A 24,818-nucleotide genomic window follows, 5' to 3' on the forward strand; every position below is an offset into this window, starting at 1 on the left:
GTCTTCTCCCCTCTCCCCCGCTCACTCCCCGCCCGTCGTGCGATCTCATGCCCGTTTTTCTTCCTCTTATGTCTCTGTCTCGTCCTGCCTTTTCTCCTCACTGGAACGTGTGCCCGTCGACGCCTCCGCCCCGATGGGCACACACACGTGTATGTGCACGTGTGTCCCATGCCTATTCTGGCGCCCTTCACATGACGGGCGTGCAGCCCCCCTCCCCCTCACTCGCTGCCGCACACCGCTGCTGCGGGCTTGACTGGTATCATCATCTGATCTATCGCGCTGTGCTTTCCGCCTGCTTCTCCCCCTCAAAGTACACACACACACACACACACACACATCAAGCCGTCCGCGCCCGTGTCTTCGGTCGTTTGCCATGTCCCTCGACGCCGATTACGAGGTGGAACGCTACGCGTTCGTGGAGGGATGCCGAGTGAAAGTGTGCCGCTGCACGCACCGCAGCACCGGTGCCAAGCGCGCCGTGAAGGTGTACCACACCACAGCGATGGACAGCCGGCGCGCCGCCATGGCGGTGGAGGAGGGGACGTTGGCCAAGTCGCTCCCAGCGGCGCCGCAGCTCGTGCGCGTCTTCGACGTCTACGTGGAGGCGGAGCGCGTGTCGATTGTGATGGAGTACATGGAGCGCGGCTCCCTCTACCAACGAATCACCACCTGTGGCCCCTTGGCGGAGACAGAGGCTCGTGACGTGGCGCGGCACCTCCTCACCGGGCTCGCCCTCCTACACGCCAACAACGTCATGCACCGAGACATCAAGCCTGAAAACGTGTTCTTGCGCACTACCACCAGCAGCAGCACCGGTCTCGGTGGCGCAGCTGCCAGGAGCGCCTCTGCTGCGACGACTGTGGCGGCCATTGGCGACTTCGGCTTCGCCACGCGCCAAATCCCGCACGACGAGTTCGTCGGCTCCCCGCAATACAGCGCACCAGAGTTGGCCCTCGTCGCACTTCAGCAGCGCTACAGTCACGCCGGTGCCGCGCTGCCCATCTCGGCGCGTCCGCTGTACAACGAAAAGTGCGACGTGTGGTCGGCTGGTGTGGTCGTGTTCGTGACGCTTACCGGCCTCCTGCCCTTTGACGGCGCCACCCCCGAGGCCGTTTTTACGGCGGTGATACGCAACGCTGTTCCCTTCAACAAGGCGCCACCTGGCCGGATGAGCCCCTCCGCCAAGGCGTTCATAGAGGCGCTGCTGACGCCGAACCCGTCAAGGCGGCCATCGGCCAAGGAGGCGCTGCGGCACGCGTGGCTGACAGGCTAACACGTGCCATCTGCGGTGTTGCATCGCCCGCTGGCGTTTTTTCTGGAAGCCACAACACGCACGCACCCACAACGACCTCGCTTCGTTCTCTTCGCATCGCCTTTGCCTCGGGAACGCAGAGGGGAGGGGACTGGGAGCATGCCCATCCAATGGTCTGCGCGTACGTGCGCACGGAGCTATTTACAGGCGACTACCCAGTCGGCAGAGGGGGAGGGGGGGGGGGAGATCGTAGCGGATCGCATGGCACCGCCGACTTCTTTCACCCTTTTCCTAACTCCTCTTTGTGGTGTTCACCATTGTTCGCGTGTTTGGACGTCCTTTCCACCTCGCCTCGTCTCTCTATCAGTGCGGCATCTCTCCCCCTTCCCCTCCCCCCGTCCCGCACACCCGCCGAGTTCATCACCTACGCATGCAGTGGAGGCCGTTGTCATCCCCGCATTCATTTCTCGGTCGGATAAACAACAACAAAATAGGGAGGGAGGGGGAGGGGTGACGCCAACACACGCATCTACATGTGGATGCGTGCATGCATATGTGTGTGTGTGTGCGTGTGTCTCTCACCTCACTCGCACTGAGCGGCTCTTTGCACTTTCCCTCTCCTTCTTGCTTCTCTCACGCGCACGTAGGCGCATTGCGAAGGAACACACGCGTGACGACACGGGACTGTCAATGGGCCTCACTGCAGAGGCAATCGCCCCATCGGAGGGCCACTTTAGACACCACTACTCGCTGAGCGACGAGATTGGCAAGGGTGCGTACGCCGTCGTTTTCCGCTGCACCCACCGAGAGACGAAAGCCGTGTACGCGGTGAAGATCGTGAACAAGAGAAAGGCGGGGCCGAAGGATATCGATGACATCACGCATGAGATCGACGTGATGGGCCGCATTGGCTACCACCCAAACGTGGTGCAGATGATTGAGTACTTCTCCACGGAGCGGCATTTCTACATCATCCTCGATCTCTTGTCGGGTGGCATGCTGTTTGACCGCATCATCGAGCTGAAGCACTACAGCGAGTCCAACGCCTCAGTGCTGGTCCGCAACGTGCTCTCCGGACTGGCGCACATTCACTCGAAAGGCGTCATACACCGTGACTTAAAGCCAGAGAACCTGCTGCTGCGCTACGCGGCCTCTCCGTTGACGTCGCCAAACTCGAACTTGACGGACGTATGCCTCGCAGACTTTGGGTTGGCCGGGTACGTGCCGAGCACCACCTGCTGCGGGTCCCCCTCGTACATCGCGCCAGAAGTGATCAGCGTGGGCTACTACCGAACCCGCAAGGAGCCGTACGACGCCAAGTGCGATATCTGGTCCATCGGCGTCATCACGTACATCTTGCTGAGTGGCAAGATGCCATTCCACGGCAACAGCTTCAAGGAAACATTTGAGCTCGTCGTCAGCAACCGCTGGTCCTTCAGCAGGGATGTGTGGGCGAGCGTCACCCCAGCAGCGAAGGACTTCATTCAGGCCTGTCTTACCTACGACCCGGTGGAGCGTCCGACGGCGCAGGAGCTGCTGCAACATCTGTGGCTCGCCAACGAGCAGCCTCACGTGCACCTCGGGCGCAGCCTTGAGTCACTGCGCGATCTCACAAAGAAGAAGGTGAAGGCGGCAGTGCGGGTATTCTGCTGGACGCAGAGCCTCCTCGGCCCGCTGGACTGGACGCCGCCGTTCATGCGTTTCCTGCGGCACACCGACAGGTTCTCCACGGTCCTTACACACCAGTCGCAGACAGACCCGCAGCGGGTGCACACCGTGGACTTTAGCAAGGCGCTGGATCACGAGAAGCCCGGCTGGCGCATTCAGGACTGCTGCACGTGCCCTTCGGAGCAGGTCTGTCGCCACATCCAGAACGTACACGAGTACCTCTTTGTCGGCAAGCGCTCCATGGAGGTGTACCCGTTCATCGACGAGCTCCGGATGATGCACGAGGAGGCCGAGGATAGCCTCACGGCGGACCCGCACGACGCCGAGGCGAGGAAGCGGCTAGACAGGGTCAACTACCTCATTGAGGCCGCCTGTGTCTTCTCGGACGAGTTGGCAAAGGTGCCGGCGGGGGAGCTCAAGCCGAACCTCATGCTGGACGGCTCGCGCAACACTCTCTTTCGTGCCCTGGGCGGCTCTCGCAGTGTGATGAAGACGTGGCATGAGGCGGATAAGGAGGATGTGGCGCACCGGGTGGTGGAGAAGATGCGCGCCAAGAAGGTGGCCTCGCCAGCGACAGGCAAGACGGCCAAGGCAGTTGCCACACCGCCGTCCTCGACGTCCAACCGAAAGGCGTCCAGCAAACCATCATCAAAGAACTAAGAGGATCGCAACAACGCCAAAGGCGGGCACGCCGGGCAGATGCAGCTGAGGGCAGTGAAAGGGGGGGGGTAGAGGTGTCGTGTGGCCGTCATCACGGCGACGTTATCTTCGTATCTGAGCGTGTCTGTACTCGTCTGAGGGGGAGGGAGGGGGGGGGCGATTTTGCTGGCGGTGGCGCCGTCACCCTTTTCTCTTCCTCTCATTCGCGTGCAGGCCTGCACACGCGCGTGCGCAGCGCCTCCCCCCTTTCTGCTGAGCTTTGCCCTCTTCGCCGCGAACGTGCTTCTGTGTGTCCCGTGCCTGACGCGGTTTTGCCACGCCCTCCCTTCGATGCTTTTTCTTTCCTTCAGGCAGGGCAGCTGTGCCAGCGCACCGGCACCCTCAAGCGTAGCATAGGAAGGCAAGTCGAGAGGGTTATCATTTCCTTTCCTCACACACACACACACACGATGTGCGCTACCGGAGGCGTGTGCGCGTGTGTGTGCCCCTCTCTGTCGGTGCTCTCTTGTCTTGAACGTTAGCGTCTCTCTCCCTCTCTTCTGCCGCTTTCTCTCGCGCGTGTGCGTGTGTGCCCGCAGGGCTCCGGCCGTGTCAGGCGGCGATGAAGGGGCCGAGTTGGCGGCGCATCTTTGCATGCACTGTCTTATATCTCTTGCTTTCTTTTATATCGCGCGTGCACGCGCTTCTCTGCCGCCCGCCCTCCGCCCCCGCCTCTTCTCGTCGCTCTGCGCGCGCGTATGTGTGTGCGTATCACGTGTAAGAGACCCACCCGTGGACCAGATTCCTTCTTCTCTCTGATGCCTCGCACTGTAAGAACGAATTATGAACGATGCGCACGTGCAGGGCGGCATCGCGCTTGTGCCGTGTGAAGGCACGAGAGCGCACGCGCGCGAGAGGCGGTAGGCCGGAGGGAGTGGCGAGATGCGCGTGTCTGTGACGGAGTGCGTGTGCTGATGAGCTCCACCTTCTCTTTTCATCTGTTCCTGGGGGGACTCTCGGCGTTGCTGGCGTTACCCGTGCTGCCCGCGCGTGCGTGTATATGGCTTATCGCCGTGACAGAATGTGGCTCGATGCTCGAAACGAACATAAACAAAAAAGCAGTGAAGCAGGCCGGAGGTGGCCCTGGGTGGCCGCGCTCTCACCCACTCGCTGTCCGCTGGAGAGCGGAGGCGGGGCCGATCAGTGAGAGAGCAGCGGGAACTCTCTCGGTCTCTGTGCGAGTGCGCACCGCCCCTCGTCTCGCTTTATTCCCGATTCACTCCTCTTGCCGCAGCGGGCTTACGGCTACGCACCAGCACGTGTGCACACGTGTATGTGCGTGGGCATGCGCCATGGACGCGTCGCCACAACCGTCCCGCCCCCCTGTGATACTGTGCGCGTGCGTGCATGTGCTGATACTGTTGGTGCGCGCCCCCCTTCCCCCACACCACAGCTCCTGCTACTCTTCCCTTTCTCTCTCTCCCGCACCCGCACTGCCCGCTCCTCCGCCATGCACGTGTGCACGCACGCACACGCGTCTCTTGCATCGTAGTTCGCTGCGGCCCGTTGAATCGGATCGCCCCACCCCCTCTCTGGACTCGCTCTCTTCGGTGTTCATATCCCCTCCGCACGTGGCCCGCACACACACACACACACACACACGGACAGACTCGAAAGAAACAAGCTCGACGAACACCACTGCCACTCTTCATAACGTAGACCACGAACACGATGCTACGCTGCAACATTTCTCAGCGGGTGCCGACACACCCGGTGGTGTCTGTCAAGTCGGGGCTTGTCTTTGAGCGCAGCCTCGTCGAGAAGTACGTTGACGAGCATGGCCGTTGCCCCGTCACAGGGGATCCACTACGCAAGGAAGATCTCATAACCGCCCAGGGCGCCGCTCCAGATGCGTCCATCGCTTCAAGTGGCAGTCTCGGGGCTGCTTCTGTCCCCACGCTTCTGGAGCGCCTCCAGGTGGAGTGGGAGGGGGTGGCGCTGGAGCAGTTCAGTCTCCGCCAGCAGGTAACGCAGCTGCAGCTGGAGCTGGCGCACGCGCTACAGCAGTACGACGCCGCCTGCAGGGTGATCGCGCGGCTTAGCAAGGAGCTCGATTCTCTCCGCGGAGGCGAGGCTGTGGCTGCCAAGGAGGCTGACAAGGGCCCCGCTGTAGTGGTGGTGCCGGCGCCGGTGCTGCGACGCATGGACGCCGCCGAGGCGGCAGAGCGTCAGGCACGTAAACAGCGCAAGGCGGCGGCGGGCTCGGCGGCGGCCACACCGTCGCAACTCACGGAGGAGGCGCAGTGGGTTGCTGTGTCGTCGTCAACGGTGCCCGCATCCTCTGCGCGCTCGGCCGTGCGCGTTGCTGCGGCGGCTGACGCCAGCAGCTCGGGCGTCTTCGTCAGCGCCATCGCGGGCGATCACGCTGTTGTGCGGTACAGCCCCGGCGGCTTCAGCGAGGAGGCGCGTGGAGTAGGGCACACGGCCGCCGTGCACACACTGGCGAGTCAGCCGGGTGACATCCTGCTCTCCGCCGCGGAGGACCTGACGGTGCGTGTGTGGTCGACGAAGGGCGCTGCGCTGACGGTCATGCACACGCTGCGGTACGCGAGTGGGGTGGTTGCCATGAGCCAGCGGACGGTGGGTGGGGCCTACATGCTCTGCGGAGCCGCGGATGGCGTCCTCACCCTCTCTGACTTGGAGAGCGGCGCGCACGTTGTGGCGACGGCGCCGCTGACGCTCGACACGACATCGGGGGCGCTGACGTGTGTGGAGCTGCACCCGTACGCCTCTCTTGCAGCCGTGGCTTTCCAGCCAACGGAGCTGCAACTCTGGGATGCACGCGAGATGCGCGCAGACACCTTCATCTCCCATGTGCGGGGCGCTGCTCCGCGCACGCACATCTGCAGCGCCAGTTTTAGCGCGGACTGCGTGTCCCTCGCGGCTGGCCTCTCGGATGGCTCGGTGTACGTGTGGGACCTTCGCCAGGTGTTGGCCCCCGTAGCGGTGCTGCCGCCGAGCACCGACGCCGTCCCAGCCACAGTACGTTACGCCCCAGACGGACGCTCTCTCGTCGTTGGCGGACACGGTGTGGCCTTATACAACTGCGCACGCCTGTCGGCCTCGTCCACCGCGGTTGAAGCCGTTGCGACGGCAGGACTGAAGGCGAGTGCGGTGTGCGACGTGTGCTGGACGACGAGCGGTACCGATGTGCTGTGCGGCACCGTGGACGGCGTCGTCCGCCTGTACTCCACCGCAGTCGGCGCAACGTAGCGTAGCGGGAGGTGGGGGAGGGGGCGAGGTGGTGATCTTCTGTTCCACTCCTCATCCCAACTAGTGCGACCCTGCCGTGATGGAGTTTTACTGGTGTGCGATGGGCAGCGAGAATGGCGTTAACGCGAGCTTCGCGCACGCGTACAGAGCTGATGCGCCGTAAGGAGCGACGTCGCGACAACTTTAATCCGCGAAGAAAAGGATAAGCAACTAGAAGATGTGTGAAGTGGGGCGTGTGATGCACGCGCGAACACGCTTCCACAGACACGACACGGGCAAGCGTCTGGGAAATCACCGCGTGCTTCGGCCGCGGTGAGACTGAATCACCTCCCCACCCTGCACCAGAGCGGGGCGTGCCTGCCCACGCACGCGGATGATCCGGTGGTGCGAGCCGCATGCGTGTGCACGTGTGTGGGTTTCGCAACTGGCACCTTCCTACCTCTCTCGCACCTCCTCCTGCTCATCTCGTGCATCTCCCTCTCTCTCACACGCGCATTTGCCTCGGCATGCCACACGCCACCACGCGCTGCCTTGTCGCACGCACACACCCTCTCTCGCTCTCTCTCGTCGAGTCGCTGCGGTGCACACGAATGTGGCCCTTCACCAGCACGGCCGCGACTCCCACTGCAGCGGCTGCCGCACCCGCCTCCTCAATGTCCTTCCCTGCGCCATCGAGGAAGGCGCGGGTGAGCGCGACGGGATCCGCCGGGTCGTATTTTTTAGGCTCCTCAACCTTTTCCGTCTACGAGGAGATGGCGCGCCAGCTGCGCGAGGAGGGATGGCGGCGCAAAACGGAGGCAGCGGTCGCCACGGCGGACTTCATCCTGGGCGATCGCTTCCACATTCCTTACACCCTTTTGCGGGTCGAGCGGATGGCGCTGTCATCGTGGTTTGGCGGGACACGATGGGTGAACTACTTCGAGGGCTCACATCGGCTGACTCTCAAGGCGGCGATGGTGCAGCTGATGAAGGAGGTCGACACGCACTGGGCCACGTGGCTGCCAGAGTCGTATGCGATTGGCGGGGACCAGCTAAAGAAGGCAGATGAGCGGCGTGCGCTGCTGGAGGCGCTCGCTGCGGCAGGCGACGATGATGCCGTGTGGATCGTGAAGCCAAGCAGCGGGGCGAAGGGCCGGCGCATTCTGCTGCTCCGCGCCTCCGCGGTGCCGGAGTGGCTGGAACAGCTGCCCGAGCCTAGCAGATCCATGTACGTGGTACAGCGCTACGTTGATCGACCGCTGCTGCTCAGTAACGGCCGCAAGTTCGACATTCGCGTGTGGGCACTGCTGGTGAGTCCCTACAGTATCTACGCCTACACACAAGCCAGCTGCCGCACCGCGAGTGTGCCGTACGACTTGTCAGATATCGCCAACACGCACGCACACCTCACGAACCACTGCCTGCAGAAAGACGCAGCGCATTTTGGCGAGTACGAAGAGGAAAACGAGATGTGGCTGCCGCAACTGCAGTCCTACCTTACCTCCATCGGCAAGCCGGCAGATCTGCTAGAGACCCACGTGCTTCCCGCCATCAAGGAGCTCCTTGTACGCACGCTCCTCGCAATGATGCCGGAGATGGCCGTTCCCGCCACGGAGGCGTACAAGTGCTTCCAGCTTTTCGGCTACGACGTGATCCTCACGGAGGAGGCGGAGGTGCGGCTGCTGGAGATCAACGGCTCTCCTGGCATTGCGGAGCGCTTCCTTACCCCACTGGTGCGGAGCATGCGGGAGCTTCTCGGGGCAGGGCCAAAGGACGGCACATGCTCGAAAACGACCGCCTGTAACTCCGACGGCACGTCCCATGAGGGGTTTAGCGAGAACGGTAGCAGCAGCAACAGTGGCTGCGCCAGTCCGACAAGCACATCCAGCAGCTGCTCAGGGCGACGGCGCACTCCGCGTGCTTCCTCAGCAGCGACGCCGACCACAACGGTTACGCGGAATTGGCGGCTGGAGGACGAGGGCTTCGTGCTGCTATGGTGTCGCGGCGATGCGGTGCCGCCTGGCTTGGTGGGTGTGTGCTAGCAGACGCACTACAATGTTGGCGAACTCTACGAGAGGAGAGGGGTGTGTTGCTTGGTGTTGTGCTGACGCCTCCCTCGATGCCTCTCTGTTTTCTCAGTCATGCGAGGCGCAGCATGACAACGGCTGCCTGTGTGGGCGGGCGCGAACACCTGGTGGCCATGGTCGTACCACTGTTCTTTTGAATCGCTGCTGAGCCACATACCGCAAGGCGACTCCCGCATATCGTCAGCCACCCTCCCCTCCCCCTCACTTCCGTCTCTGCCGTGGCCGGTAGCCTACCCAAGGGAGCTAATGGGTGAGGCGAAGGGCGGCAGGCGCGCGCCATCGCCTTTCACGGCTCAGCGCCTTCCCCCACCCTCTGCGGCCTGCTCGAGTCACTTTTCACTGTCTCCACTTCTCCACTTCTCTACTCTCCCCTCCCCCACCGCCTCACGCCTTTCTTCCCACACCCCGTACCGAGTCGCAGTCGTGCACAAGGGCGTCTCAACTATCCTTGCAGCAACTTAACGCTTCGACGAGCGCTTTCTCGCGTTTTACGGTGCGCGCTGCGTGGCATCCCCACGCTATCGACACCCCCTCCGACTTGCCCATCCATCCTTCACCTTCTGCCCTCTCGATGCCCACAAAACGCGTCGCTTTGAAGCGACCGGCTGAGGCGCCTCTTCACCGCTCCGACGCCGACGCGCCGTCATCGACACAGCACACCCCTGGCACTGCTGTTGCCAGTGCCAGCGCCACCCTGACTGCGACAGCAGCGGAGGCGGCGGCGCCGAAGGTGATCATGTCGAAGGCGCAGCGGCGCAAGCTGAAGAAGCCGCCGGTGGTGGTGACGACTGAGATGAAGGAGCGGGCGCGGGAGGAGACTCGGGAGCTGCGCAAGCACCTCCGCATTCTAAAGTCCAACGGTGCCAGGCGGAAGGTGGCGAAGCTCCGTGAGAAGCGCCCGCGCGAGCACAACATCAATGAGGAAGCTGTCAACGCCTTCGACACGGACTTCCGCCCGCATAAGAAGGGACGCCGCCTTGAGTGAGCGAGGCGAGGATGGAGGGAGCCGTCGAAGGCCCACCTCTCCGTGTCTTGCGCACATGGGTTGCCTGTGCACGCATACTTGTGCGCAAGTGTGCGCTTATGGCGTTCGACGCCCGTCACACTTACCTCTACTTTGTTCGTGTCTGGCGGACTGGGTAAGCCCGAGTAATGCAGCTGCCTAACAGAGTTGTGTCAGGCCAACGTTCAACCACAGATCTCCATCTTCACGCACCGCGCAGTCGGTGGTGGACGTCGTGTGAGTAGTGGGGGGGTGCGCAGAAGAGTTGCGTGTTTCTCCCGTTGATGCACACGCATATGTGCACATCACCATCGATCCCTCCCTCCCCCCCGATCACTCACGATGGGTCTCCGGATGTGTGTATGTGTGTGTCCATGCCTACGTGATACAGCGCGTTTTGTGGGTGATACCACGCGTGTGTGTGCACGGATGCGCCGCCTCGGATGTACGACCTTCTAGAGACGCAACATCCATCCAGCCTGTCCTCGATATGCCTGTGCCGTTCATCACCTCTCCTTTCCTTTGCTACTTCATGTCCTTCCGTGCAACCCCCCTCCCCTCGCGCACACCCATGCACGCATGACAGTCATAGTACCGGAAAGGACGAAGAGTGGAAAGGCACGTCTGCGTGGTGCACACCTTCCCTGTACATAGATCTTTCTTCCCTTGTTCTCTCCCCTCCTGTGCACACGTGTGCACGATTGTGCCTTCTCCTGGTGCTGCATCACCTCTCCCACTCGTGTGAAGAGAAGGGCTACCCGTCCCCCTGTCCCTACTTGCGTCGATGAGCGTCTCTCCGCACCCTCCTGGCGGGAACGGGCGGGCAGCGGTGCTGTCGCCGCTGCCGTCTACCACTGCAGCAGCAGCCGCGGCAAACGACGTCAGTGCCGTTAGTGTGCAGTCGGATGCGCACCACTGCTTCGTCACCAGCCAGCGCCTACGGGACATAGAGGCTCCGTTGATGGAGCACCTTGCCCTGAAGCGATACGCGCACTCTTCTGCCGGCGTCGGGGCTACAATGGCCAAGTCGCAGCGTGCGCCCCGCCATACCGCTGTGCCGGCGCCGTCGTCAGGAATGCAGCAGCGCGGCGCCGACCCCGCCGCCCCACTGAGGAAGGTGCGTGTGCCCTGTGCCATTCAACGACTGCTTGACATGCACACCAGCCTGGCGCTGAGTTCTGGTGTGTCACCTCTTGCGACGCAGCAGCACAAAATCTTGCCACACCCCCCTGCGGCGACCATCCTGTCCGCCACACCTGACTGCGCCGTGCATGAGCGAGTCGGTCTTCTCTACCACCCTCTTGCTGCTGCGCGCACGGCGTACGCGGAGACAGAGGTGCGGCCGTCCTCCATTGGTGCCGGTGCGGCCACGGTTGCCGATGCAACAGCCGTCGCGCCTTTCGCCATGGCTGCCACTGCCGCTGAGAACAAGACGTACTTCGCGCTCGCTGACTTCGACGCTGCTGACGAGGACCCGCGCACGCCGGCGGAGTGGCTGGCCATGGGTAGTAACGACGAAGGTGGTACGCCCGCTACATCGCGCTTCTTCAAGACCACCGGTCCGGGCGGTGGCACGGTGGTGTGGCGAACGTGCCGTGTGAGGGAGTACGATGAGGCCAGGCAGCTCTTCTACGTGCAGTGGACTGACGGCACGGGTCGATGGACGCGCCGGCTGAACATCCGTTTCGACGCCGAGGACGTGGGGCGGTGGGAGGCACGAGTGCGCCGGGCTGACGACTACCGTAGCGACACAGAGGCCGCCATGCGTGAGGCGCTCTACATCGATTCGATCCCGAACGCGTGCGTTACGGCGATGGAGGAGGCACAGATGGAGCAGGTGCTGCGCAATGTGGCGACGCGATTCCCCGTGGCCCAGCTGCACACCATCCAGCAGCGGACCGAGGAGGCGGAGGCCACGTACTACCGAGCCATGAAGCTGGCGGTGCATACATACATGATGCGCGGCGCCGCAGAGCAGGAGCGGCTGCAGATTGCCAACTTGCCGCGCGCCGGCGCCCCGGCCCAGCCCTCGCTGCGCGACCTGCGCGGCACCCTCGATACGCCGTCGCCAAACTTCCTCGCCGCCCGCGCGTATCTGGCGGAGAACTGCTTCCAGGTGCACGCGCTCATCCAGGACACGCTGCACTCGCTGCACACGCTGTGGTTCAGCTACACCCCCAAGCTACTTTCCGTGTCGCACTACCCGGGCTCGGCACTGCCGCTGCGACTGCCCTTCTTTGTCTCCACGCAGGAGGAGCACGGCGTCGCAGTGGGTGAGCGGCTCAAGGGCGAGTGGACGTCCACTGTGCAGTCCACGGTGCAGAACAACCTCGACGCATACTTCAACTTTTACGACGACAACATGGCGCGGTATGAGGCCAGCCGGATGTGCCGCTTCGTGCGCTTGGTAAACTGCATGATGCGCTCTCAGCTGCGCGAGCTCACGATGGCGTCGCTTGAGTCGTACACTGCATACCTTGAGAAGTATGTCGTCGTGTGCGCCAACGCTGCTGACTCCGACGACGCGGCGGCGGCGATTGTGAAGGTGCTGCCGGAGGATGTGGCAGAGCGGGCGTACTGGGCGGAGCGCATTGCCCAGCTCGAGGCGCGTCAAGCCGCGGAGAAGGAGCGCAGGGCGGCGGAGCAGAAGGTCGCACCAAAGAAGCGGCGCAGCAACACTGCCGCCGCAGCGGCGCCAAATGGCGAGGCCGAGGAGGCATCGTCTGAGCACCTCCTCTGGTGTCTCGGCACACCTCCGGTGACAGAGTCGTTAACGCAGCGTGTTGTGCAGCTCATCCAGCGTATCAATGGGCTGCGGCCGCTATTCTACACGAAGCTTGTGGTGGCATCTCCGTTGTCCTCGAAGCCACCGCTGCAGCGCTCCTCCCAGGTCGCCGGCGACGACGAGGGCGATGCAGCGGAGTGCGCCATTGTGCTAGACCCGCCGGTGGACGAAATCGAGCGCTGCGTGCTGCGTGTGGTTGCTCGCTGCCTCGAGCACAGCAACGAGGTGGCGGCCATGGGCGACCAGTTGTTCCCATTACTGGAGATGGCGCCGGCGTATCTGCGTCCACTCGGCGCCGACGAGACCGAAGTGGTCGCGGTGCGGGAGCGCGTGTTGGCAGTGCTTCGCGGCAACCGGGACGCGCCTCTCCAGCTCGTGCAGATGTACAGGGAATTTGAATACTTGGCTACGGCAAATGTGGAGGAGGTCATCCAGGCGACGCTGGAGCACGTCGAGGCCCTTGAGGAGGTGGATCTTCTGCTGGAGCGGCTGAGCCGCGACCGTCGTCGTCTCGGGGAGCGCACGCCGAACACTGTCACCTTCGAGCTGTACGCAGTGGACTGCTGCGAGCTGAAGGCGGCGCTGACCGCCAGGGCAGTGCAGCTGCAGCAGGCGCTGCTGGAGGCAGTGGCCACGCGACTCGCCGAGGAATGCGCCGGCGTGCTCAGCGCGTACGAGGCCATCAATGCCGAGCTCACTGTGGAGCCGACGACGCCGGAGGAGCTGCAGACGATGCGGGCCGCCCTCGCCGCCGTGGCGGCGCGCGAGGCGGCGATCCAAGTAATCTTCCAACATGTGACGGAGGGCAACGAACTCCTGCTCCGGTACGGCTACCTCGTGCCGCATGACGAGTTTGTGCACTACTGGGAGGCGTACGAGTGGCCCAAGAGGCTGGCACAGTTCGTGGAGGACCGCAACTTCCGCGCCAAGGAGTACCGCGCCGTCTTCATCCAGCAGCTGCGTGAAAACAGCGAGCAGCAGGCGTACGCGATCATGCAGCTGGCCGCCAGCGTGGAGGACTTCACCCACCTTTGCGACGACGCGCGGGCGGAGGAGTACTACGAGCGGGCCCGCGCTATCGAGGAGTCCATTCAGTCCAGCAAGGCATCTGCCGCCCTGTACGGGCGCCACGAGGAGCTCTTTGGGATGACGGTCACGACGTACCCGCAGCTGACGGAGATACAGCAGCTCTTCGAGCCGTACTTTGCGCTGTGGGAGGTGGTTTACCATTTCAACGCCGAGACGGAGCGCTGGATGAGCACCAAGATCGCGACGTTGAACCCAAGAGACGTGGATCAGAAGGTCTCGGATTGGGCGAAGCGCGTGGCGGCGCTGTCGAGGAAGATCAAGGAGCCGGAGGCGATCGAGGTGGCACGGCAACTGCGGGCGAACATCGAGCAGTTCAAGCCCCTCGTGCCGCTGCTCTATGCCCTGCGCAGCCACCTGCAGGCGGGCCACTGGCGCGCCATTTATCAACAGTGCGGCATCCCGCGTGACCAGCAGGGTTTCGGCCCCGGCGGGGTCGACAACAATGACCAGCGCACCCTCTCCGACTTTGTGCAGCTGGGCATGATGGATCACCTTACATCGATCGAGAGCGTCGCATCGGTGGCGCAGAAAACGTACGAGTTGGAGTCGGAGTTGATGAACATGGTGACGGAGTGGAAGCGGCTGGTCTTCGAGATGGAGCCGTACCAGGACACGTTCAAGCTCAAGGCGAACGATGCCATGCAGCTTACCTTGGACGAGCACATTCTCAAGACACAGTCGATGCTGGGCAAGCCCACGGTGCGGCAGACTCCTGCCCTGCAGGCACGCGTCACCCAGTGGTCCGACCAGCTGAACAACACGCAGAGCACCATGGACGAGTGGTTCCGCTGCCAGAGCACGTGGTCTTACCTGGAGCCGATCTTCGTCTCGGCTGACATCTCGCGTAGTCTGCCGGCGGAAAAAAAGATGTTCGTGGAGATCGATGATACGTGGCACGCCGTCATGGCCCGCACCCGCGCCACCCCCCAGATCATTACCCGCTGCCAGGATGACAGCCTCTACAAGACCCTCAGCAGCGCCAACACGAACCTCGAGGAGATCCTGCGCAAGCTGCAGCAGTTCCTCGAGACGAAGCGTATGGCGTTTCCGCGGTTCTACTTTATTTCGAACGAGGAGCTGCTGCAGATCCTGTCCGACAGCCGTGACCCGTACCTCGTGCAGCCGTACCTGTGCAAGTGCTTCGAGGGCATCAAGACCCTGACCTTCGCCGACCACCACGACATGGTCGGCATGGAGTCGGCGGAGGGCGAGCGGGTGCGCTTTGTACGCACCGTCAACCCCAGCGACCACCACAACCAGGTGGAGCTGTGGCTGCAGGCTGTGGAAAACGCCATGAAGGCGACGATACGCGATCAGCTGCAGCAGGCCATCGGTGACTACACGCAGCGCAAGCGGACGGAGTTTATCCGGGCGTGGCCGGGGCAGGTCGTCATCGCCGTTTGCTGCTTTTTTTGGACAATGGAGGCGACACAGGCGATGGTGGCGGATGGCACGGTGGGGCTGACGACGTACTATGAGAAGTGCGCGCGGCAGCTGGACGACTTGATCCTGCTCGTGCGTGACAGCGGCCTCGGCAACGTGGCGCGGTGCACCCTTGAGGCGCTTGTCGTCATTGAGGTGCACGCCAAAGACATTCTGCGCATGCTTGGCGAGAAGGGCGTCGAATCGCCGTCGAGCTTTGACTGGCTGGCGCAGCTGCGGTACTACTGGGAGGGCGAGGAGGACAATCAACAGCTGACGGTGCAGCAGATCAACGCCTCGCTGCGGTACGGCTACGAGTACCTTGGCAACACGGGCCGCCTCGTCATCACACCGCTGACGGATCGGTGCTACCGCACACTCATTGGGGCGCTGCACCTGAACTACGGCGGTGCGCCGGAGGGGCCGGCCGGCACCGGCAAGACAGAGACCACGAAGGACCTCGCCAAGGCGCTAGGCAAGTACTGCGTCGTGTACAACTGCTCCGACCAGATCTCGGCCAAGGATATGGCGAAATTGTTCAGGGGGCTGACGCAGGCCGGCGCGTGGGGCTGCTTCGATGAGTTCAACCGTATCGAGATCCAGGTGCTGTCAGTGATTGCGCAGCAGATCGCGACGATTCAAGAGGCAATCATTCAGAAGCGTCCCGAGTTCATCTTCGAAGGGGCCCAGATCCGGCTGGACAGCGGGTGTGCCGTGTTCGTGACGATGAACCCCGGCTACGCCGGCCGTGCGGAGCTGCCGGACAACCTGAAGGCGCTCTTCCGGCCTGTGGCGATGATGGTGCCGAACTACGCCATGATCGGCGAGATTCAGCTCTACTCGTACGGCTTCCTGCACGGCAAGGTCCTCTCGGAGAAGATCGTGGCGACATACCGGCTGTGCTCGGAGCAGCTCTCCTCGCAGGACCACTACGACTATGGCATGCGCGCTGTGAAGGCGGTGCTGACAGCGGCGGGGCGGCTGAAGCGGGCGTACCCGATGGAGGATGAGATGGTGCTCATGCTGCGCTCCATCCAGGACGTCAACCTGCCGAAGTTTCTGTCGCAGGATGTGGGGCTGTTCAGAGGCATCGTATCGGACCTCTTCCCAGGGGTGCAGCTGCCGGTGCCGGACTACGACGACATGCACAACGCCCTCGTCGCCGTCGCCGCGCAGGACAACCTGCAGCTAACCACGTACTTCGAGGAGAAGATCTGCCAGACGTACGAGATGATCTGTGTTCGCCACGGTATGATGCTGGTCGGCTACTCGTACGGAGGCAAGACAAAGGGGCTGCAGTCGCTCGCTGCCGCGCTGGAGGTGATGGAGCAGACAAACAAGTCGGAGCACCGCGCTCGCATGGCCATCATTAACCCCAAATCCGTCACCATGGCACAGCTGTACGGCAAAGTCGAGCTGTCCGGTGAGTGGACGGACGGCATCCTTTCAAGCCGCTTTCGCCAACTCGCACAGGACACGTCGGAGGACCGCGTGTGGCTCGTGCTGGACGGTCCGGTGGACGCGGTGTGGATCGAGAACATGAACACAGTGCTGGACGATAACAAGAAGTTGTGTCTGCAAAACGGAGACATCATTCCAATGCCGAAGCGGATGAACTTGATCTTCGAGGTACAGGACCTGGCGCACGCGTCCCCCGCCACGGTGTCGCGGTGCGGTATGGTGTACGTCGAACCGCACTCGCTGGGCTGGGCCTGCCTGCTGGAGTCGTTCTTCAACACGCTGCCGCCGTTTATGACAGAGACGCCGCAGCTGGCCGACACGCTGCGCTTCCTCATCGACGTTATCATGGCTGACATGCTCGAGGTGACGCGCAAGCGCGCCCGCTCAATCGTGCCGCAGAGCGCGAACACGCTCGTGGCGAGCTGCGCGAAGCTGCTTTCATCCTTCATGCACGGCTTCGACGAGGATGCGGCGATAGCGCAGACGGGCGGTGATGAGCGGGTGCACATGCGCAACATGGTCATGCGGGTGGAGGGGTGGTTTCTCTTCTCGCTGGTGTGGTCCGTCGGTGGATGCCTGGAGCACAAGGATCGTGAGATATTCAGCGCCGCCTTGCACAAACTCCTCGCGGCCCTGCCAGAGCGCCACGGTAGCCGGCACAGCTTCACGCTGGCGTTGCCAGAGGCGACAACCTCGTTTTACGAGGTCCGCTTCGAGGACGGCGCGGAGGTGCGCTTGGTGAGCTGGATCGATCTGATGCCCGAGCTGACAATACAGGCGGAGAGCGAGTACCAGGACATCATCGTGCCAACGACGGAGACGGTCAAGTACTCCTTTCTCATGGAGCTCATGGTGCGTCACATGCACCCGGCGCTGCTTGTCGGCGACACGGGCACCGGCAAGACCATCCTGATGAAGGCGCTGCTGCGCGGCCTGCCGAAAGACGGTTACTCTGTCAACTTGATCCAGTTTTCCGCGCAGACCTCCGCCGGCCACCTGCAGCGCCTCATCGACAGCAACTGCGAGAAGCGCCGAAAGGGCTTTTACGGGCCACCAATCAACAAGAAGATGATCATCTTCATCGATGACACCAACCTGCCTCAGCTTGAGGAGTACGGAGCGCAGCCGCCCATCGAGCTGCTCCGGCAGTACCTCGACCACGGGGGCTGGTACCAGCACAGTAAGGACGGTGTCGAGTTCCGTCACTTGGTGGATGCGCTGCTTCTGTGCGCTATGGGGCCGGCGGGCGGCGGTCGAAACGACATCACGCAGCGCTTTAGCCGCCACTTCAACGTCTTCAGCGTACCATCCTTCAACGAGGCGACGCTGAAGACGTTGTTTGGGCGCCTATCGGAGTGGATCTTCTCCCGCAACTTCCCGAGCGCGCTGCGCGGGATGAGTGCGCCGCTGGTGGCCGCTACGGTGGAGCTGTACACGATCCTAGTCGACAACCTCAAACCCTCGCCGGAGCGCTCGCACTACACCTTCAACCTGCGCGACGTGAGCAAGGTGTTCCAGGGCATGGACATGACCTACGCCCCAGGCATCAAGGATGAGATGTGCCTGGCGCAGCTCTGGATGCACGAGGTGTCGCGTGCTTTCGCTGATCGCTTCATTGACGACGCCGACACGCACTGGTTCCATGAACAGGCGAGCCGGACATGCCTAAAGCACCTCAAGTTGGATATCCGCCCGACCATGGAGGACGGCAGCCCCCTCCTCTTCTCCTCACTCGCCAACGATGACGGACGCTACGAGCAGCTCACCGACATTGCCCACGCCCGGTCAACACTGGAGCGTAAGCAGGAGTTCTACAAAACCGCAACCCGCAGTGGCGAGCTGAACCTTGTCATCTTCAACTACGTGCTTGAGCATGTCGCCCGCATCAGCCGTGTCCTGCATCAGCCCGGCGGCCACGTGTTGCTGATCGGCGTCGGGGGCAGCGGGCGTCGCAGCTGCGCCCGCCTCGGCGCCTTCATCCAGGAGTGCGACTACCGGACGACGACGCCGGCGAAGGACTACGACCACAGCGACTTCCTTGACGACATCCGCCAACTCCTCCTGCAGACGGGGCAGAAGGGGTACTCGACGGCGTTCGTGCTGGCCGACTCGCAGATCATCTCCGAGACGTTCCTTGAGGACATCTGCAGCCTGCTGAACACCGGGGAAATCCCTGGGCTGTGGGACACAAAGCAGGACCGCGAGGTCTACGATAACGCTGTTGCCTCGCTGCGCGATGTCGGCCGTGCGCTCGGGCGACCCGACACGACGGAGGCGCTGCAGGAGCTCTTCGTCGAGCGGTGCCGGAAGCACCTACACGTAGTGCTGTGCTTCTCGCCGCTTGGCTCGATGCTGCGCGAGCGGCTGCGCAAGTTTCCTTCCCTCGTGAACTGCACGACGATTGACTGGTTCCAGGACTGGCCCGAGGACGGCCTTCACTCTGTCGCCGCGCGCTTTCTCGACGACGTCGACCTCTCGGAGGAAGAGCGGACGTCCATTCGGCAGATCTTTGTGCAGTACCAGCAACAGGTGCGCGAACTCAGCGTGAAATACCGTGCCGAGGCGCGGCAGCAGACCTATGTCACCCCCACGTCCTACCTCGACCTCCTCTCCACATTCGGCCGGATGCTGACGTGCAGGCGGCAGGATCTCACTTCGCAGCGAGACCGCTACGTGAATGGGCTGCGGCAGCTGAAGAAGACGGAGGACCAGGTTGAGGTGATGCAGCAGGAGCTGGCGCTGCTGAAGCCAGAGCTAGCAACAAAGCAGGCGGAGACGAGTGAGCTCATTCGCCGGGTGGAGGAGGAGAGCAAGGCTGCGGAGGAGCAGAAGGCCATCGTGGCGGTGGACGAGGCGGCGGCGAACGCGCAGGCGACGGCGGCGAAGAAGATCAAGGATGCCTCGCAGGAGAAGGTCGACGAGGCGCAGCCGCTGGTGGAGCAGGCACAGCGGGCCGTGCTGGACCTCGATCCGAAGGTGCTGCAGGAGGTGAAGGCACTCAAGACGCCGCCGAAGGGTGTGAAGTATGTGATTGAGGTGCTGTGCACGTTGCTCGGCGGTGTCTACAAGCCGAAGCCGATCCGCGACGCGCTCACCGGCAAGACGAGCGTGCCCTACTGGGAGCACGCGAAGGTGACCCTACTGACGGCCGATTTCAAGAACACGCTGCTCAACGCGTACTCGGACATCGTTGACAACGCGCCAAACGCGCAGATCGAGGAAGTAAAGAAGAAGATGACGGACGAGATGTTCAAGATGGAAAACATCCGCAAGACCAGCGTGGCGCTCGTCGGCGTCGCGACGTACATCAAGGCTGTGGTAGAGTACTACAAGCAGAACAAGGTCATCAAGCCACTGTTAGCGCAGGCGGCGGCGGCACAGGCCGAGTACGACGAGGCGATGATCGGGCTGCATGCCAAGAAGGAGGAGCTGCGCATCATCACGGAGAAGCTGCAGGCACTGACGGATCGCCTCGACGGGGTGAACCGGGCCAAGCAGGAGCTCGAGAACCGCGTCCGCGACACGGACACGAAGCTGACGCGTGCGAAGAAACTGATCGAGGGCCTCGGCGGCGAGAAGGCGCGCTTCGCCCACGAGTCGAAGCGCTACGAGGAGGAGCTCTTGTACGTTGTTGGCAACGTCGTCGTCAGCGCCGGCATCGTCGCGTACATGGGGCCGTTCCTGCACAACTACCGCATGCAGATCATCGGTAAGTGGCGCGACATGTGCGAGGCGCAGCAGCTGCGCGTGTCGGCTGACTACACCTTCGAGAAGTTCTGCGGCAACTCGATCCACATTCAGGAGTGGAAGCTGCAGCAGCTGCCCTCTGACCCCTTCTCCGTCGACAACGCCGTCATCCTGAGCAACTCGAATCGGTGGCCGCTGATGGTGGACCCGCAGCAGCAGGCGAACCGCTGGATCCGCAGCCGCGAACGCGACAGCGGCCTCGTCGTCGTGCGCCTCTTTGAGAAGGATTACCTGCGCACGATCCGGCAGGCCATAATGGACGGCCACCCGGTGCTGCTGGAGAACGTTGAGGAAACGCTCGATCCGATGCTGGAGAACTTGCTGCTGAAGCGGATCACCAAGGAAGGGTCGATGTGGGTCATGCACCTCGGCGAGGCGGTGGAGTGGAACGAGAAATTCCGCTTCTACATAACGACGAAGCTGCCGCGGCCGCACTACCTACCCGAGGTGAGCGCGAAGGTGACTCTCATCAACTTCCGCATCACCGAGCAGGGTCTGCAGGACCAGCTGCTGCAGCGCGTTATGTTGTCTGAGCGGCGCGAGGTGGAGGAGAAGAAGCAGGCGCTGACGCTTGAGGCCGCCGCCAACCAGGCCGGCCTCAAGGCGACGGAGGACCGCATCCTCGCCATCTTGTCCACCGAAGGCAACATCCTTGAGAGCGAAGCGGCCATCGAGGAGCTCGACAGCTCGAAGGAGCAGAGCGACCGCATCGAGAAGCGGCAGGAGGAGATCGACGCGATGGAGCGCATCAGCGACCGCACCCGAAACCTCTTCGTGCCGGTGGCGCACCTCGGCGCCATCCTCTTCTTCTGCGTCACTGAGCTGGCGAACATCGACCCCATGTACCAGCACTCGCTCCAGTCGTACATGGTCATATTTCAGGAGGCGCTGGCGAGCAGCGCCAGATCGAGCAAGGTGGAGGAGCGCACGGATGCGATCAACACCACCTTCAAGCGAAGTCTGTACCAGCGTATCTGTCGCGCCCTCTTCGCGCGCGACCAGCTCCTCTTCTCCTTCATTATGTCACTGAAGATGTTCGCCGTGGATGCGGTGCTGCTGCGCTGGCTGCTGACCGGCGGCACCGAGGAGGACGAACGCGCCGCTGCCGTGGAGAATCCGTTCACGTGGATGGCAGAGCCGAGTTGGCGGCTGCTGCAGCGGGCGAGCACGCAGCTGTCCGGCTTCGAGAACCTCATCGAGGATGTGCGGCAGAACGAGATGTTCTTCATGGACTACTACGAGTCGTCGAGCCCACTGGAGCTAAAGCTGCCCGGGGAGCTGCAGAGCATGCCGAGCATCGCGAAGATGGTGCTGGTGCGGTGCCTACGCATGGACAAGGTAGTTCCCGCCATCCGCGCGTACGTTTTCGAGACACTGGGTGAATTCTTTGTGGAGCCGCCGCTCTACGCGCTGGAGACAGTCGTGGAGGAGCTCGCTTACGACCCGTCCGTGCCGATCATTCTTGTGCTTTCGCCCGGCGCCGATCCCAACGCCGAGCTGGACCGCGTCGCCGAGCTGCGAGGCATGTTTCCGAACAAGCTCTTCAAGCTGTCCCTTGGCCAGGGCCAAAACGTGCCGGCCTGCGCCCTCATCGAAGCGGGTACGAAGAGCGGCCACTGGGTGCTCCTGCAGAACTGCCATCTCTACGCCGACTTCATGCCGCAGCTGTCGCGCATGATCGAGGACTACAGCGACGTCGCGGCGAAGGAGCGGCTGCACCGCGACTACCGGCTGTGGCTGACATCTCTGCCAAGCGAGGTGTTCCCGGTCGCGATTCTGCAGAACGGCGTCAAGCTGGTGCAGGAGCCGCCGAAGGGGCTCAAAAGCAACCTCATGCAGTCGTACCTCTCCGACCCCGTGGCGGACGCCGAGTTCTTTGGGGCCGCCCGCATGCCGGAGGTGTGGCACAAACTGCTCTTCGGACTGTGCTTCTTCCACGCGGTGGTGCAGGAACGTCGGCAATACGGGCCGCTCGGCTGGAGCCGCCCGTACGAGTTCAACGACACGGATCGCCGCATCAGCGTGCGCCAGCTGCAGATGCTCCTGAATGAGAACGAGCTCGTGCCGTACGAGGCGCTTCTGTATCTCATCGGCGAGTGCAACTACGGCGGACGTGTGACAGATGACTGGGACCGGCGTTGCCTGCTGGCCACGCTCGAGGTCTACCTCACCCCGTCCATCCTAGAGGACAACTACGTCTTCTGCGACGACGCGCAGGAGTATTTTGCGCCGCCGTTTGGGGAGTACAGCACCTACCTCGCCTACATCCAGTCCCTGCCTGCGCAGCAGCCTCCCACTGTCTTCGGTTTGCATGAGAACGCCGACATCACGAAGGACGAACGGGATGCTCGCTTCCTGCTCGACGCCACCCTCAGCACGCAGCCGCGCGACGCGGCACCGGCGGCCGGCAGCAGCAGCGGTGGTGGCAACGAGGCAGATCCCAAGACGATGGTGAAGACGCTGGCCGCGGATGTGCTGCACCGCCTGCCGCCACTCTTCGACATTGAGGCAATCCAGGCCCGCTACCCGATCGACTACGCCCAGTCCATGAACACGGTGTTGCTGCAGGAGGCGATACGCTACAACCGTCTCCTCGCCGTCGTGCGCGCCTCGCTGGCGGATGTGCAAGATGCCATCAGCGGTAAAGTGGTAATGAGCAGCGAGCTGGAGCAGGTGTTTATCAGCATGTACGACGGCAAAGTGCCGGAGGTTTGGAAGCGCCGTTCCTACCCTTCGCTGAAGCCGTTCGGTGCGTACGTCAGTGACCTCATCGCGCGCCTGCAGTTCCTGCGCACATGGTACGAGGCGGGGCCACCGCCACTGTTCTGGTTGAGTGGCTTCTTCTTTACACAGTCTTTCCTGACGGGTGTGACGCAGAACTACGCCCGCAAGCACAAGATCGAGATCGACAAGCTTGTGTGGGAGTTCACGGTCATGCCGGCCTCGGCAGAGACCTTCACTGAGACCCCGGAGGATGGCTGCTACGTGCACGGACTTTTTCTTGAAGGGGCTGACTGGTCGTACGACGGCGGTGTCCTCGCGGAGAGCAAGCCGAAGGAGTTGTATGTCGCCTTTCCAGTGCTGAAGCTGTCGCCCGCGCTGCCGGAGGAGGTGGTGCAGTGCCCCATCTACCACTGCCCTTGCTACAAGACGACCGACCGCCGCGGCGTGCTCTCGACGACGGGGCACTCGACCAATTTTATCCTTACCGTAAACCTCCCCCGCGACACGCATGAGTCGGAGAGCCACTGGGTGCTGCGCGGCACGGCGCTCTTCACGCAACTCGAGTACTAGACGATGTCGTCGTGTGTGTGTGTGTGTTTCAAGCAAGCATGCACAAGCACCGTTCTTCCGATTTTTTCCCTTCTTCTTCGATGCACGGGGAAGTGTGAGGAGGCGCCTCCGCACGCACACACACGCATGCTGGTGAATGCGCACATGAGTCTTTAGATGTATGATGTATCCATGGGTGGACCCCGTCTTTGGCTCCCCCCCTCGGCCACTCTCGTTGTGGGAGTGGAGCCGTGCGGTGAGCGATGTATCATATCCGAGCGGGAGTGCAAGCAACGGCGTCGAACGTCTCTGCAGTTAAAGCGAAGCAGCTACAAGACAGCTTTGGTAACCGATGGTGCGACATCACCGCCAGAGGTGTACAGGAGACACGAGTGCAAGGGGATGCTCGCATACCTACATATGTAGGCACAGGAGGGAGTGGCTGCAGCCCCCACCGCCACTGCTCTTCACCCAAAGGAGGAAAGGTGTGCTGTGGTGGCGGTGGCGGCATCATGGGTGAACTGGAGGAGGGAGGAGGTAGGCAGGGGAGGCACACAGATGTGCGTGTGCACGTCGGAGATGGGGCCGACCCTCTCCTGTTACCCGTCGAGCTGTCGCTCCTCTGCGCCCCCCCCCCTCGTTGCCCTCTATCCTCCTCCTCCTCTGATCTTTAACGGCGCGCTGGCAGTGACACCGCCGTGTCCGTTTTTGCCTCTATGTTCATGCCTACTGCATCACCAGCCCCTCCTCTTCTGCTTCTCCCGCTCACATATACGCTGCTGCAGGCCGTCTGCCGTGCCCTCATCTCCCTTTCCTATACATGTAATGAGACACACATAGCCCCATCTTCGTCTATGCTTTCCGTCTACGCGCTGCTCTCCACTTGAGGTGTGCTCCCTCCGGAGCCGTGGTCAGCAGTGCTTCTGTTTCTGCTGATGCTCACCGTCACCTCAACGTCAGCCGTCGTCCTCTCCACCGCGGCGATAGCCACGACGTGCGACACTCCCCCACTACACCGCATGCGACGCCGGCTGTGACCTTACGTGCTTTGTGGGTGAGGCCGACATTCACTTCACTCCCCATGCACGGCTGCTTCCAGCCACCGCCGCCACAATACCTCCCCCTAACTGCACCAGCCGC

At 62.7% G+C, this 24,818-nt stretch overlaps 6 protein-coding genes across 6 annotated transcripts; all 6 read left to right on the plus strand.

Annotated features, from left to right (window-relative positions):
* Nucleotides 1-373: 373 nt before the first annotated feature.
* On the plus strand, nt 374-1,273 carry LMXM_27_2460 (putative protein kinase; the record flags this gene model as incomplete). The annotated part of the gene is made up of 1 exon (XM_003876778.1): nt 374-1,273. One exon carries the CDS (start codon nt 374-376, stop codon nt 1,271-1,273), a length of 900 nt encoding a protein of 299 aa, XP_003876827.1.
* A 669-nt stretch (nt 1,274-1,942) lies between these two features.
* Nucleotides 1,943-3,580, plus strand: LMXM_27_2470 (putative protein kinase; the record flags this gene model as incomplete). Its single annotated transcript, XM_003876779.1, has 1 exon — nt 1,943-3,580. The coding sequence occupies one exon, from the start codon at nt 1,943-1,945 to the stop codon at nt 3,578-3,580; it is 1,638 nt and encodes a 545-aa protein (XP_003876828.1).
* A 1,710-nt stretch (nt 3,581-5,290) lies between these two features.
* LMXM_27_2480 (WD-repeat protein) lies at nt 5,291-6,832 on the plus strand (the record flags this gene model as incomplete). The annotated part of the gene is made up of 1 exon (XM_003876780.1): nt 5,291-6,832. One exon carries the CDS (start codon nt 5,291-5,293, stop codon nt 6,830-6,832), a length of 1,542 nt encoding a protein of 513 aa, XP_003876829.1.
* Nucleotides 6,833-7,422: 590 nt separating this feature from the next.
* Nucleotides 7,423-8,853, plus strand: LMXM_27_2490 (tubulin-tyrosine ligase-like protein; the record flags this gene model as incomplete). The annotated part of the gene is made up of 1 exon (XM_003876781.1): nt 7,423-8,853. One exon carries the CDS (start codon nt 7,423-7,425, stop codon nt 8,851-8,853), a length of 1,431 nt encoding a protein of 476 aa, XP_003876830.1.
* Nucleotides 8,854-9,469: 616 nt separating this feature from the next.
* Nucleotides 9,470-9,883, plus strand: LMXM_27_2500 (conserved hypothetical protein; the record flags this gene model as incomplete). The annotated part of the gene is made up of 1 exon (XM_003876782.1): nt 9,470-9,883. One exon carries the CDS (start codon nt 9,470-9,472, stop codon nt 9,881-9,883), a length of 414 nt encoding a protein of 137 aa, XP_003876831.1.
* An 802-nt stretch (nt 9,884-10,685) lies between these two features.
* LMXM_27_2590 (dynein heavy chain, point mutation) lies at nt 10,686-23,699 on the plus strand (the record flags this gene model as incomplete). The annotated part of the gene is made up of 1 exon (XM_003876783.1): nt 10,686-23,699. One exon carries the CDS (start codon nt 10,686-10,688, stop codon nt 23,697-23,699), a length of 13,014 nt encoding a protein of 4,337 aa, XP_003876832.1.
* Between the last annotated feature and the right edge of the window lie 1,119 nt (nt 23,700-24,818).

The sequence above is a fragment of the Leishmania mexicana genome, chromosome 27, assembly GCF_000234665.1.
Source record: "Leishmania mexicana MHOM/GT/2001/U1103 complete genome, chromosome 27".
Classification (NCBI taxonomy): domain Eukaryota; phylum Euglenozoa; class Kinetoplastea; order Trypanosomatida; family Trypanosomatidae; genus Leishmania; species Leishmania mexicana.